The sequence below is a fragment of the Danaus plexippus genome, assembly GCF_018135715.1.
Source record: "Danaus plexippus chromosome 9 unlocalized genomic scaffold, MEX_DaPlex mxdp_26, whole genome shotgun sequence".
NCBI lineage: Eukaryota > Metazoa > Arthropoda > Insecta > Lepidoptera > Nymphalidae > Danaus > Danaus plexippus.
This window is the reverse complement of record NW_026869848.1, coordinates 3,594,309-3,608,807: the sequence shown is the minus strand read 5'-3', so window position 1 is coordinate 3,608,807 and position 14,499 is coordinate 3,594,309. Positions and strand designations below refer to the sequence as shown.

The 14,499-nt window shown below is 30.2% G+C and overlaps 3 protein-coding genes and 1 long non-coding RNA gene across 6 annotated transcripts; 2 read left to right on the top strand and 2 right to left on the bottom strand.

Moving 5' to 3' along the window:
- The first annotated feature begins 283 nt into the window (after nucleotides 1-283).
- On the top strand, nucleotides 284-4,453 carry LOC116767561 (DNA primase small subunit). Its single transcript, XM_032657940.2, has 7 exons — nucleotides 284-435; nucleotides 508-764; nucleotides 1,542-1,711; nucleotides 1,886-2,084; nucleotides 2,696-2,903; nucleotides 3,058-3,397; nucleotides 4,289-4,453. The coding sequence occupies exons 1-7, from the start codon at nucleotides 433-435 to the stop codon at nucleotides 4,306-4,308; spliced, it is 1,197 nt and encodes a 398-aa protein (XP_032513831.2). The 5' UTR covers nucleotides 284-432; the 3' UTR covers nucleotides 4,309-4,453.
- LOC116767302 (peflin) lies at nucleotides 4,333-14,185 on the bottom strand. 2 transcript variants are annotated; one of them, XM_061527571.1, is made up of 6 exons: nucleotides 14,034-14,185; nucleotides 13,740-13,763; nucleotides 5,282-5,318; nucleotides 5,027-5,239; nucleotides 4,811-4,954; nucleotides 4,333-4,735 (listed from the first exon to the last, which is right to left on the bottom strand). In XM_061527571.1, exons 2-6 carry the CDS (start codon nucleotides 13,749-13,751, stop codon nucleotides 4,515-4,517), a joined length of 627 nt encoding a protein of 208 aa, XP_061383555.1. In that variant the 5' UTR covers nucleotides 13,752-13,763; nucleotides 14,034-14,185; the 3' UTR covers nucleotides 4,333-4,514. The 2 variants fall into 2 exon arrangements, with proteins under 2 accessions (XP_061383555.1, XP_032513448.2); XM_032657557.2 differs by having other exon boundaries at nucleotides 5,027-5,318.
- Nucleotides 8,122-11,505, bottom strand: LOC116767249 (leucine-rich repeats and immunoglobulin-like domains protein 3). The gene has a single exon (XM_032657499.2). It carries the CDS (start codon nucleotides 11,185-11,187, stop codon nucleotides 8,509-8,511), a length of 2,679 nt encoding a protein of 892 aa, XP_032513390.2. The 5' UTR covers nucleotides 11,188-11,505; the 3' UTR covers nucleotides 8,122-8,508.
- LOC116767251 (uncharacterized) lies at nucleotides 11,511-12,267 on the top strand. Of its 2 annotated transcripts, XR_009753617.1 has the most exons (3): nucleotides 11,511-11,579; nucleotides 11,648-11,766; nucleotides 11,959-12,267. It is a non-coding gene; the product is annotated as an uncharacterized LOC116767251 (long non-coding RNA). The 2 variants fall into 2 exon arrangements; XR_004353300.2 differs by lacking the exon at nucleotides 11,511-11,579 and having other exon boundaries at nucleotides 11,590-11,766.
- Nucleotides 14,186-14,499: the final 314 nt, after the last annotated feature.

Sequence of the window (14,499 nt, the reverse complement as noted above, 5' to 3'; positions counted from 1 at the left end):
ACATTGTAAATGACGTTGGGTAATTATTATTGGCACAAATAAGATCTGTCAAATTAAATAAAACACTAGGTATTACTTTTAATAAAATCGTTATGAAATATAAATTATATCATCGGTAGGTGATTCTATTTCCTGAAGTTAAGGTACCCACTGGACTATTTGATAACTTAATATGAATATGTTACTTCCTAGGTCTGCTCGAAAGTAAGTGAAGGTCTTATTTCTAAGATGTTAATGCTATTAAAATAGTAATGGCAACTCTGAGTTGGTCGTTACGTAGATGTCAAAGAACGAAATTAACTTTTTTCGCGCCATTATTAGTCTTTGCTTGAAATATATCAAAAATTAAGTTAAAGATAAAAATAATTAAATAAACACCCTTACTATTTTTTAAATAAAATTTTATTTCTTATGAAGTAACAATCTGTCATAATGGTATGTTTTATTCACTGTGTTTGTAGTATCTGCTTAATGTTTTTAATTTAAAAACTAATTATTTTGTTACAGGTTGGACAACATGATGAGAACCTACTGCCGGAGATGTTACCTGTGTATTATACAAGATTATTTCCTCAGAATATATTTTGTAGATGGCTTGCTTGTGGCAGTAGCCCTCAGCCTCTATCTAACAGAGAGTTATCATTTACACTTGCTGATGATATATACTTACGGTATCTTTCTATTAACAATCAAAAAGAATTCCAAACACTATTACAAAAGAAGTGCCCTCATAAATTAGACATTGGCGCTGTCTACAACACAAAGTAAGTTGAAAAGTATACAAGCTATAATAATAATAATTAACACATGTATATGTATTAATTATTATTTATTTTATTATTTTACATTAAATAAACATTTTAGTTAAGTGGTGATAAATTTTATCCAGAAATATGTAGAGAGGATAAACAAGTTAAAAAAAGGAACACAATATTATTGTTAACATTGTTTTTGCAAAATCATAGTGATCCCAAACTAATAGTTTATTGAAATATAGGCTTGTAATTTTGTATATAAATGTTTTGTCAACATATTTGTGAAAATAGTCATTAGGGTGTAATTAGGTTACTGACTCAATATAAGTTTTGATTTGAATTTTTATGGATTCTCAAGTCATTCAAGGCATCCTAATAAAATATTGTTGTTTAGAGGTAGGTTCTCTGAGACTGTATCAAACAGAAGTGGTAATGAGCAATATAAATAATTGTTAATGGTAAGAGATAATTGAAAAATATATCCATATATATGTCCATAAATATTGAGATCTGAAATTATGTTCAGATTTTCAATCCCCACATGAAGTACTCTGAAATATAGAATCACATTCCTCAGCTCATGGAACAAGTTATATATTAATGAGGCAGGTCCGATCCATTGTAAAAGAGTTTAAAAGTAGTATATTTATAAGAGTATTCATAAACATTTCAAAAATTCATAAAAGTAAATAAAAGTTAAAAAAAAAAAATTTCCCTTATGTCCTTAATTCACTCAGAAATATTTAAATGTTTATAGATTTGAAAATATAAATGTTTTTATTTTAGGCCATCCATTGGGCGCCATGATGCAGTTGTGCTGTCCAGGGAACTTGTGTTTGATATTGATCTTACAGATTATGATGAAGTACGAACTTGTTGTCAGGAGGCCAAAGTTTGTAACAAATGCTGGAAATTTATTGTGGTAGCATGTGAAATTATTAACGCTGCTCTGAAAGGTAATGCACATGTAATTGACATTTTGGAAAACCAGTTATATTTCAAAATTTTGCTACTTATGTTATTTTTATGTATGATTTATAATTCTCTGATAAATTTCATAAATAATATTTTCGATCATTTTTCATTTAACTATTTGTAGCCTATATGATTATTATATGTCTTGATTTCAGATGATTTTGGTTTCCAGAATATTCTTTGGGTTTTCTCTGGTAGAAGAGGTTGTCATTGTTGGGTATCAGACTATGAAGCAAGAACACTAGATAGTCCTGGTCGTGCTGCTATTGCTGATTACCTTTGCCTTATTTTTGGAGGGGAAAATAAAAATAAGAAAGTACATCTTGGAAGTGATAACTTGCACTCTAGTATAAAGTAATGATTATACTCAATTTCATTTTTACTATAGTTAATTTTTTTACTCATTCAATCATTTTTAAATATGGATAAATCTGATTAGTGAAGAATATAATAATTATTAATTATTATAAGTAATAAGGTAATTAATTCTTGTTTTCTTTAAAAAACATGCAGGAATTTTGGGACTAAGTTACTTCCCAGCCCAAATAAGTAACAAAATTAGACAATTTTCTAAATATTTGTGCAAAAAAAGTCCAATTTTATCCGTAGGTCATGTATTTATTAATACTGTCTAAAAATCAAGCTGCACCAAAAATAAATATATGTATATCTTTCTAACAAAAAAAATTAAGTTACTTTTTATACATCACCTATTTTCTTTTTAAGTTCTTTTAAAATTTGTTCAGTTTTTTCAAACAGAAAAATCCAGACAAGAAGTATAAATAAATTCATTTTGGTAGGTATGTGTGTCCTGTGTGCTCAAATCTTATTTATTTGTATAGATATTTCATATCGATCCTTCATATTGTGGGTATAAATAAATTAACTCTCATGATAAACTAATTATTTGGCATAAAAAATCTATATCTTATTTTATACTTAATCTAAAACATTTATCATTGTAGGAGGTCTCTCAATATAATTGATAGATATTTCCTTGAGATACTAGAAGATCAAGATTTTTTGTCAACTTCGGAGGGTACAAAAAAATTTCTAAAAATAATACCAGATGACACCTTACGTAAACAAGTTGAAGATAGCTTCGGAAGAGGATCGTCTACTGTTGACAAATGGGAATGTTTCATACAAACCTACTATCAGTTCTGTAAAGAGGTAAGGCTGGATTTATGGAAAACACATTGTTGCCTTATTTTTTGACTAATGCACTTTTATCGTTGTTAATAATAATGTTGTCAGTGAAAAATCCATAAGTACTGGTTAATAAATAATATCTGATAATAATCTAAGCCTGATTTCTTATTTGCAGAATATTAACGCTATCAGAAAAATGAAATACCTAGTCGAAGAAATTAAAATACAATATTGTTATCCAAGATTAGATGTGAATGTTACAAAGGGCTTTAACCATTTACTTAAATCTCCATTTAGTATACATCCTAAGACTGGTAAAGTATCCATAGTATTCAAACCAGAAAATGCCCGAAACATGAAATTAGAAGATATACCAACCATTTACAGCCTTCTAGATGATAACTCTCCAGATAAAATTCAACATCAAAATAATATGAGAACAGCTGTTAAAAATTTTCAAGAAGTGGTCTTCTCACTGGAGAAAACTGAAGCATTGAGAAGAAGGAATGAAGCTAGTAAGTAGACTTTTCATTTAATTATATTGATTAAACTATTTTAATGAAGGTAAACAATGTATGAAATAATAAATAAATCAAACTACCTAACAATATGAAACTTAGTCTCCAATACATTTGATCATAGTTGATGTTCAAAATAGTTAACTACAAGAAAAGTTTGGCAGTACTTCAGAAGTATTGGAAAAGTTTGGTGATATGTATAAAAAAAGATTGTGGGGAGACCTTTGTTAGATGCAGCTGAATCTAGTTTTTGTCGATATTATCTTGTAGTTCAAAAAGTATGTTAATAAAATATTTAAGAGATTCGAAATCTGGCCTTGATACGGTAATAAATTTTTGATTCTAATCTTATAAACTGTGGCTAATCACGTTACACGATTTGTTTTGACGTTAAATTTTTGTAGAAAAATTACCACGCTGTCACTATAATTTGTTACCTCAATTCCATTTTTATCAGATTACAGATTTCAACAAGTGTATAATAAGAATTATAGTGATTATATAAGTAGAAAATTCGCACTTTTTTAATCTGTGTATAAAAAAAAGTCGTGTTAGTTACACTATTTATAACTCGAGAACGGCTATACGGGTTTGGCTGAAAATTGGTGGAGAGATAGCTTAGAACAAGGGAGAGGACATAGGATACTTTTCATCCGATTGAAAAAGAAAAAAAAATAAGTTGATCAAATCCAAAATCTTGTTATCTACTGTCTTTAACGAGGAATAGAGTTCGCCCCCGGTCAGCTATACATTTCTAATTCTGAAACTAACGCAGACTAAATCGCGAGCAAAAGCTAGTCCTTTATAAAAGTATTTACATCCTTAAAAACACGCATTAATTGAAATTGACCATTGTTATTCATGTGAATGTATTTATTTATTTTTCAGACACATCTATCGACTTCTAAGTTACGAGAAATAATAAAGAGACCTCTATTTCATAAAAGTGTAATTAAAATAATGTTGCTTATTGATAAAGAAAGATTCCAGACATGCTGTGGTATTTTAAAATATATACATACTATAATTATCATTAAAAAGTAAAAAAATAAATTGCCGTGTTTTATTAAAGCCATTTGCCACTGGTGGCGATAGAGATTATTATTTCTTTACTTTATACTGAGCAACTAAGTGCTATATTGAGGAAATCTTCAAATCCAATTGTGACAGTCCCATTTTGCTGCGTGTCTCTTACTCGGAAGGCTTCGGTGAATCTTTGTATTTGAATGCATAGCACTATGAAATTATCCACTGATATTTGTTTATTTTGTCCCCATCTTTTGCTTAGGAAGCCAATAAAGTCTGGCGAGAAACGAAATCCCATTGTAGATAGGGCTGAAACAATAAACCAATAAGTTTTGTGAGATGTACTTAATCAAGTTTGTTAACATTTAATTATATTTTTCTTACCTTTAGATAATTCTTCTTCCTCAATGTGTCCAGATTGATCAGTGTCATAAGTTTTGAAAACCGCAAGCCACTGATTAATGTAAGTGTACAATTTATCAAACTCTTCTACGTTTATGTGACCTGTACGATCCTTGTCAAACATACCTTAAAAAGTAAAAATTTTAAAATATGTAGTAAATAAACAAATAAAATCTAAATGTAAATAAATACACCCACCCATCATTAAGCTACAAGCTGTTTCTGAAAATGTTTTTCCTTGAGCATTGACCAACGCTGATTTTAGCTCTAACGCCGTTATAAAACCAGAACGATCTTTATCGACCGCATTGAACCATTGCTGTACTTGAGGTGAGATGGTCCCTTCCGTGCCCATGGATGGATAAGGACCGTGACCTATTTCCAGCTGGGCCGGTGATCCTCCATAACCAGGTTGATTGTAACCGGAATCAGGTTGATTGTAACCGGAACCAGGTTGATTGTAACCGGAACCAGGTTGATTGTAACCGGGCTGAAAACATTTATTAAAATATTACTAGATGATACATAATAAAAATTTCAAAAAAATGTACTTTGTGTGGGGATACGGTGTCGTTTGTGGGGATACGGTGTCGTTTGTGGGGATACGGTGTCGTTTGTGGGGATACGGCGTCGTTTGTGGGGATACGGCGTCGTTTGTGGGGATACGGCGTCGTTTGTGGGGATACGGCGTCGTTTGTGGGGATACGGCGTCGTTTGTGGGGATACGGTGTCGTTGTGGGGATACGGTGTCGTTGTGGGGATACGGTGTCGTTTGTGGGGATACGGTGTCGTTTGTGGGGATACGGTGTCGTTTGTGGGGATACGGTGTCGTTTGTGGGGATACGGTGTCGTTTGTGGGGATACGGTGTCGTTTGTGGGGATACGGTGTCGTTTGTGGGGATACGGTGTCGTTTGTGGGGATACGGTGTCGTTTGTGGGGATACGGTGTCGTTTGTGGGGATACGGTGTCGTTTGTGGGGATACGGTGTCGTTTGTGGGGATACGGTGTCGTTTGTGGGGATACGGTGTCGTTTGTGGGGATAGGGTGTCGTTTGTGGGGATACGGTGTCGTGTGTCGTGTCGTCGTAAATGAGTGTTTCTTTTGTAGTTCCATAGGACTAGGTCTTCTATTAGACTGTCAATTGTTAAGCATACGTCTAGTCCTTTATAAATGTCACTTGACGTAGCTTAACTATAAAATATTATCAGATATTTTCGTCTCAACTCGACTAGAACAGTTCATTAGAATTATGGATCACAAAAATATAGCAAAATATATTTTAATAAATAAAATACGAATAGAAGACACAATCCATTGTGGTTTGTTTTTCAATTTCAAGCACCTGAAAGATACTACTCACTCATAGCCTATTTTAAGGTTTCGCGAAATCATGTCCAAATATTTTTTTACATTCTTCGAATAGGTAACAGAATTTAAAACACAACATAATATAGCTATTACTATTTTGTTTCACTATCATCAGTATTTATAATTCCTAGTAGATATATATTTACCCGCAATCAGTAGATATAAAATGATTTTAGATTCCTTAAATATTTCAGGCACGAGACTATTGAAATTAAATTCTGTTCTACTTTTCTCGCTATATACGTAGATCATTTTATGCTTCTTGTCATAGTCAAATATTTATAGAAATATACGCAATGTAAACAAAAAAATCATTTAGTTACTTTTCCTTTTATCTTTTATATTTAAAGTTCTGTCAGCCATGAGTAAATTTAGGCAGTAATAAAAATTACGGGTCATATCGAAATTAGGTTATTTAAAAATAAATGAAATATGTTGTCTTTTAAAACGAATTTATTCTACAAAATATAAATAGTAGTTACCTTATATACATTCTACCACTACGCTAAAACAATACAAAACCAGTTGCATAAGAACGCAATGACAAATTAGATAGTCCTGCTATAAATTATCCGACAAAACAATTACAAGAACGAATTGTGTATTTAAATCTTATTAGGAGTTAAATATTATTCATTATAAACGATCAGGCGGCAAGCATGACAACTAATTAATTAATATGCTTTCTTATCATAGATACTTAAATGCTGTAAATATTATATAGGCACAATCCAGTCTATTGGAGTATATAATGCTTATTTAGGCCACAGCAGGTACCTAATAAAATATTCATAACAAAAAATAAATTTTATAATATAGATAAATTTTCAGCTTCATTACACAACTCTTGTAAACTCTATTGATAATAGTAAGCATGAGAAATGGTCATTTTATTGTAACAGAGTTTAAACATATTTTTGTGTCATCTGTTACTGTGGATATACATAAGCAGGAACATACACTTACATTGTAAATTACATATCAAAGCTTTACTAAGAAGTATATATATGTACTTATTAGCCATAAAAATACTAATACTAATGTTATAATAGCTGCAACATTATGAATTAGTTGTAACACGATACTGGTATGTTAACATAGATTAAATATTGTTTTGTATATATGCTTATGGATTTATTGATGGGTAATTGAAACTACTGCAAACACTTTAATAGGTTCTTTATCATAAATAGGCCTTAAAGATATCATATAAGATAGAATTACGTTTTTGTTTACAAGTAGCCTTATTTGCAAATCATTTTTCTTTACTTTAATATAAATTGAAAATGTATGTATATAGTCTTACAGTGAGCAAATTATCATTCTAATGGTGATGTGTATGCAGTATTTTTATTTTCTTTAAGAACTTCTGTTGTAATTGTTTATATTTTATAAGTTAATTTTTTTGTGTATTTTTTTATAAATCTGAATTTAAAAATATTGCAAATTTTGATCATCTTCTGCAAATAATTTTAAATGTTACTAGTAATAAATACAAGAGTTAGAGTAAATACATTACAAAAATGCAGTTATCTGCATGTCTTCAAAAGCATTTTGCAATGAACAAATTATTAAGTTTGCTTCATTTTTCAATAACAACTGTATAAACTATAAAACAAATACTTTATATAGGATGCTTTATTTTTTATTGTTCTCAGTTATCCTATCTCATTATTGTAAACACTCACTCAATCTTCATTTAAACATATAAACAAGAATTTAACAATCCTAAAATACTTTTACAAATTATTTTTGCTTATATTATTACAATAATGAAGTCTATAAATTATTGTTACTGTGTTACTTTTAATATTTTTTATCATTATGAAGCCAGAATTTCTTGATACAAATGCAATGATTTTATTAAATTTAAATCAAAATTTCTATTTTAATTACCCAATATATTAATATTTTATCATACCTTATTGTAGGCTAGTCTATATAAAAGGCTGTTCAGAAATCTCATTGTAAAACTAAAAGCTACCCATAAAATCACAATATAATCTAATTATAATTTAAGGAATACTAAACGTATTTTCTTTGTTCACATCTATAATAATTATTATTGCCTAGACATAAAACAATGTTCATATACATAAAGGACATTCAGTCTTTTACAAATAACCAATACTGGCAAGTTTGCTACACATATTTTGTACTAAGCATTCAATGTGAAATGCCTAAGTTAGGACCTTTTACTAACTAAAGAGCAACTCTACATTCTAAATGGAGTAAGTATAGACACTTCTGTTCAAATACATCACTATTTGTAACTATGTCTTAGATTTATTATAAGTATACTTTCATAAGCTTAAACATTACCACTGTGACTAGAGAAACTATAAGTAGCTGGTGTAACACAGGTGTTTACACACACCTGAATAGATGGTTTAAATGAGGAAGGTAGAAGCTTATGTGCTTCTGGCACTGGAGAATAACTATGACACACTGCGGTTTCAAAATGTACCTGATCACTTCTGTCTGTAGGCACACCATCAAAGCTTGTTTGCTTAGCCGAGTCACCTGTTCCACTATCTTTACAAGAAGAATGTTCAGATAAATTGTCCGGGAACATGTGAGGTGTTTCACTATCACTATGAACAATTTGTGTCATTTTCACACTTTCAGAAGGATAATTGGGTACAGCTCCAGCCATGCGTCGGCGGGTGTGGTAAATTATTACCACCCATATTATGGAAGTTCCTACCGCACAACACACAGCAGTGATTATTATAATACCAGTCATATCTTCTTCTTTAACCATTATAGCCACCGGTGGTAACACTTTTAGCTCTATCATATCTTTTTTAGAACCAAGCTCATTTTTAATTTCACATTCATACTGTCCAGCATCATTGGGTTCTGCACCAATTATTACTAAAAGTTGATCATCTGCGGTGAAGTAGTGCCGTTCTGTAGGTATTAATGGCATTCCATCTTTAGACCATTTCAATACAGGTTTAGGTGACCCTGTAATCATACATTGTAAAACAACTGATTCACCACTTGTGACTTCTTTATTTTCCATGACTCTTATAAAGGATGGTTCCTGAAGCACTGTTAGAGTTGCATTAGATATAATTGTACCTGCTGGATTTTTAGCAGCACAACTATATATTCCCATATCAGTGGTTTTTGCATTGACTATAAAGAATAGATGGTCTGTCGGCATCACATTCATTCTTCTCTCTCTTGCAGCAGGAAAGTCATTCCCACCATCTTTCTTCCATGATATTTCTGGTGAAGGATCACCCGTTGCGGCACATTTCAATGTAACAGTTTCCCCAGTTTTTACAGTAACATTAGTTGGTGTTTTTATAAATCTTGGAAATGTAACTATATTTACCTTTGCTTGTGATGAGTAAGTGATGCCAAATTTATTACTTACTACACATTGATATTTACCTGAGTCAGCATGAGACACGTCAGGTATAACTAACACAGATGTAGCATGTGGTTTTCCACTCTCAGATAAAGTTACATTTTGATAAACCATTGGATTACTCACATTACCATTATTTTTCCTCCACAGAAACGTAATGTTGCTGAACGGGTTTGATGTTGCAGAACATACTAAATTAGCTGAACGATTTTTAATAGCTAAATGGGATTTCGGATGTTCTATTATCTTAGGTTTTGGTGAATCTCCACAATTATCTTCTTTTAGTTTGGAAATTACAACACCTCTTAGTTCGGCAGGATAAACACAGGTAGCTGTTACATATTTTTGTTCTACTTTGTCTTTTATCCATTTGACCATCCAAAGCAAGTTACAGTCACATAGCAATGATGAAGAATTGAGATATAGTTTTCTAATGTTTGTCATAGTATCAAAAGCATGTTGCTGAATTGAAGTTATGTTATTACCCCTCAAATCCAATTCGACAACATTTGTTAGGCCTTCAAAAGCTCTGGAACTTATTGATTTAATATGATTTGTTGATAGATTAAACACCATTAAATTTTGCAATTTTGAAAAAGGTCCTGACATATCCTCCACAGTCCATGATATCTTGTTGTTATTCAAATCCAAGTTCTTCAATTGAGCCATATGACTAAAAGCCTCTTGAGATATTGCAGAAATATTATTGTTGGCTAAGGTTAGTGTATTCAAATTATTCAAATGTTGAAAGGTGCGGCCTTCTATTTTCATAATGTAATTGTGTGATAAGTCTATTGATTCCAAGTTTGTGCATAGTTCCCAACTGCCAAAATCAATTTGAGATATTATGTTGTTTGATAAAGACAATGATGTTAAAGATTCTAAACCATACATCCAGCCTTTAGAAATACTCTTAATTCTATTATGATCCAGTTGCAAAAGGTTGACAGATTTAAACCCAAAAAAGGCACCATCCATTATATTTTCTATATTGTTATATTTAATTTTAAGTGTTGTTAAACTTGAAAGTCCTTGAAATAAAAGGCCATCAATAACACGTAATCTGTTATGGTTCAATTCCAATACTTTCAATGCAGTCTGATGCATAAACAAATGGTTAGGTAGTGATACAAGCTCATTTTTGTTCAGTCTTAGAGTAACCAAATTCGTAAGATTGTTAAGAGCTTCTGGTTCAATGACTCTTATGTGATTGCTGTTTAAACTTAGAATTGTGATAGAACTATTGACTGAAAAATGTCCAACATCCACAGCTCCAATATTATTTCTGTTTAAACTAATTTCAAGGATTTGATTTTTGTGTAAAAAGTTAGGAATATGAGCTATGGAGTTCTTATTCAATTTTAAAATTTTCAAAAGCGGTAAGTCATTAAAGCCTTCAATTACATCTTCTGTTAATTTATTGTAACTTAGGTCTAATTGTTCCACCCACTTCGGAATTCTTGGCACTGAAGCTAAATTTTTTTTTGAACAGTCAATGTATTCTTTTAAGCAATCACATTTCTTAGGACATTCATAATTTTCATTCTGACTTGATATTCGTATCAAGTACAAGATCGTCACAATAGTGAATAAAACGGAGTATCCCATTTTTATTATTCATTTGTCTAAGTTCTGAAATCATTGAGCACAAACGATCTGCGTCTTTGTTCTTACATAATTATAAAGATAGCAATAGCAAAGAACAGTGAGCCCTTAGATCAATTTAAATCACTTAACGGTTTATTACATTTTGTCATCACCGATAAACAGCAATAATAAAAACAACACTGATTTTTATTTCTGGTAAAGACTCGACCGCCATTTTGTCTAATCAATCTTTTTACTGTCTATTGCCATACGGTCGTAGTTCAATATATAATATTGTCTATGCCCAATTTGAATTAGTATGTTATATATATATTCGATATCTCAAAATAATTAAATCTTTAATTTGATATTACTTGATAATTTTGAAAATATAAAACAAAGTAGCAATACAGGTATTAATTCTTTGGTTGATTGGAAACTGTTTAAACAACCGTTTTTCTATAAAATTTTCTTCTTTTAGATGCGATAAAACTTTTTTATAAAATGTTTTGTATTTTCCCACAAAATTACATGTTAATTTTCTGACATAAACCAGTTCAGACTTCAGTATATTACATAATACGTGTTATATCCTAACCCGTGAGTACTTACTTAACCGTATTACATTTTAGTTTTAGCTTTGTAAACTGTAGACTGTGGCTTTCCTTAAAACTATATCTAGTTAAAGACAGGCTTTAATTTATAGTGTCATGTATTTTTTTAGGATGGTTAATAGGACCGTCAGTAAAACCAAGACCATAGATTCTAAATATAATAATTATAATTTTACAGAAACAGAGTGAAAACTTTATGGGCAGTTCACAGTATCAATCCAGAATTCAACAGCATGGAAGAAAATGTTTATTCATGTTTTACCAAGAAAAATTAAAGATTAAGAGGAAGAGTAGTAGAAACCCCTCCAAACGAAAAACTACACAGATATTAATTTTAGTATGAAATTCTCAACTTCTTTTATTTTCATATCACAAGCTTTGAAAAAGTTCCGTAGGGATAGGAAGTTAAATGATGTTTAAAAATTACTAAACAGAATTAAAACACTTTTATGGGGCTTTAGGAAATATAAATCTACTATTTTGAAAATCTTTAGTAATTTATTGACAATTTCTTGTGACATTTCACTCGTTACCATTGAGTTAAATAGGGTTAAGAATCAAGATCTTACCGACTTACTGAAAGATATATTTTTACATCCAAATGAAACAAAACTATTGAAGAAATATGGATTTGCAAATCTGGCTTGTGGTTAAGAATCAAGATCTTACCCACAAGCCAGATTTGCAAATCCATATTTCTTCAATAGTTTTGTTTCATTTGGATGTAAAAATATATCTTTCAGTGTATATGGTTATTAACATTATAAATACAGGCAATCCTCTTATGGCATGTTAGGTTCTCAAAATACGCAACGTAAATGAAACGACGTAAGTCGAGATATTTTTTTTTTATATGTTTACATACATATAAAACATTAGATACATATAAAACTCAATAGTTAGGATCCACATGGACTGAAAGTTTCAAAATATTTTTTTATCCAAAAGTAAGTTCTTAAAATAATTTAATATGTACATATGAAATTGCTTGTTATTTTTGGTATTTGCCTGTTATTAATTTTAATAATATGATAATAAAACTTGAATATGCAATCAAAACATGTAAATAGATATAGTAAATTAAAATTTCGGCTTAAAAAAACTATTAATGCTAGATTTCTTCAGCCTTATCTTCTTGCTATAATAGAGGTCTTGGCAACACTGATAGGCTGCGAAATTTTGTGATACGCATTTTTTAAATATTCTCTCAAAATTAGAATTTTTTGCTTCAAAAATAATTGTGCCATTTATAAAATTTGCAAAGGCAAATGAAAGCTTTGTATGTTACGGAGAGTCAAGACATTGTTTGACATAACTTGAAACAACATAAGTTTGTGACGGTTTCTTAATGATAGGAGGCAGTTACAACATGAGTTGAGGCAACAGGGTCACATCACACAAGTGGCAATAAATATATTCTCGGATAGAAAGAATTTTCGGAAGGAGTATATTTAAGTTTTCAAAGTACTAATAAGTTAAAACTTCCTTACATTTAAATTGTAAAACTAAGTCTAATTCATAGATTTATAAGTAAACAAAATAACAGTTGTAAAGATGTTGTTTAAATATGTCAAAAAAATAATGTTTTGAGTGGTTTCGAATTGGAAGTTTTTTTATTAAATTGTAATCACCACTTAATTACAATTTGGTAACAAAAATCATATCTTACGGCACCTTGTTTTTTAAGTAGAAATTCAATTAAATTGTGTACTTAAACACTTCACATATAGAATGTAAACAGACTCGATAAAACTCAAGTATATGGTTTGAAAAATACAAAGAACCTGAGATCATATGATCTTTTTATATTCAAGTATTAACATATTTAAATTTGTGAAGCAAAACTTCCGTTAGTAAATATTAGTAGTTATTTATAAAATCATTTACTTTGAATAATGAACTTGAGAAAATTATTCTCAAGAGTAATTTTTAATAAAATTATGTGTAATTCATACTTACATTGTAGGCCATTGTTCTTAACACCTGGAAAGAAGAAACAGTTTATAAATTACTACCAAAAATGAAGATGCTGAATTGTTTTCCTCATGATTAACGCAGATGTCAGATATATAATTATAACACTGCTACAGTTATTACCATTTTCTTTGAAACCCGGTTGCCCTTCAATATTTGTTAATTAAGTAAATAATAAATTCCAGAACAATTAGAGTTCTGGTAAGAACAGTAGCTACTTTGATTATGCCTAGTATTCCTATGATACAATATTTATATAAATATAGACGTGATCGTTACCTTCTTTAACGACTGTTTGATGCTAGATCAGTAATAATTAGGCGATGTTGTAATTTATGGTTAATACAATTATCGTTTGTTATTCCACTACTTTCATAAGTTTTGACACTTGGCGCTTGACTTTTATATTAAACTTCTGTGATATCCGAATAATTTCACAGATAAATAGGGAAACGATAAATAATTAATAGCTATCAAAAATATGTATTGTGAATGAAGCTATAGCTTTAAATTAAAATTTACTTTCAAATAGCTAGAAATTAAATTTTTAAAAATTGCAAAACCCTCTCGCTTGCGAAATTATATTAATAAAAAGCTTTATTTTAAATTCATCTTAAACGCGTTATGTAAATGAAATTTTATCTTTTAATTAATATGGATACATTCGTAAAGATTCTTTCTTTACTGAACAATTTTTATGTTTCATTTTTTGTTATAATACGTCTTTGGTAATGTGGGGTGAATT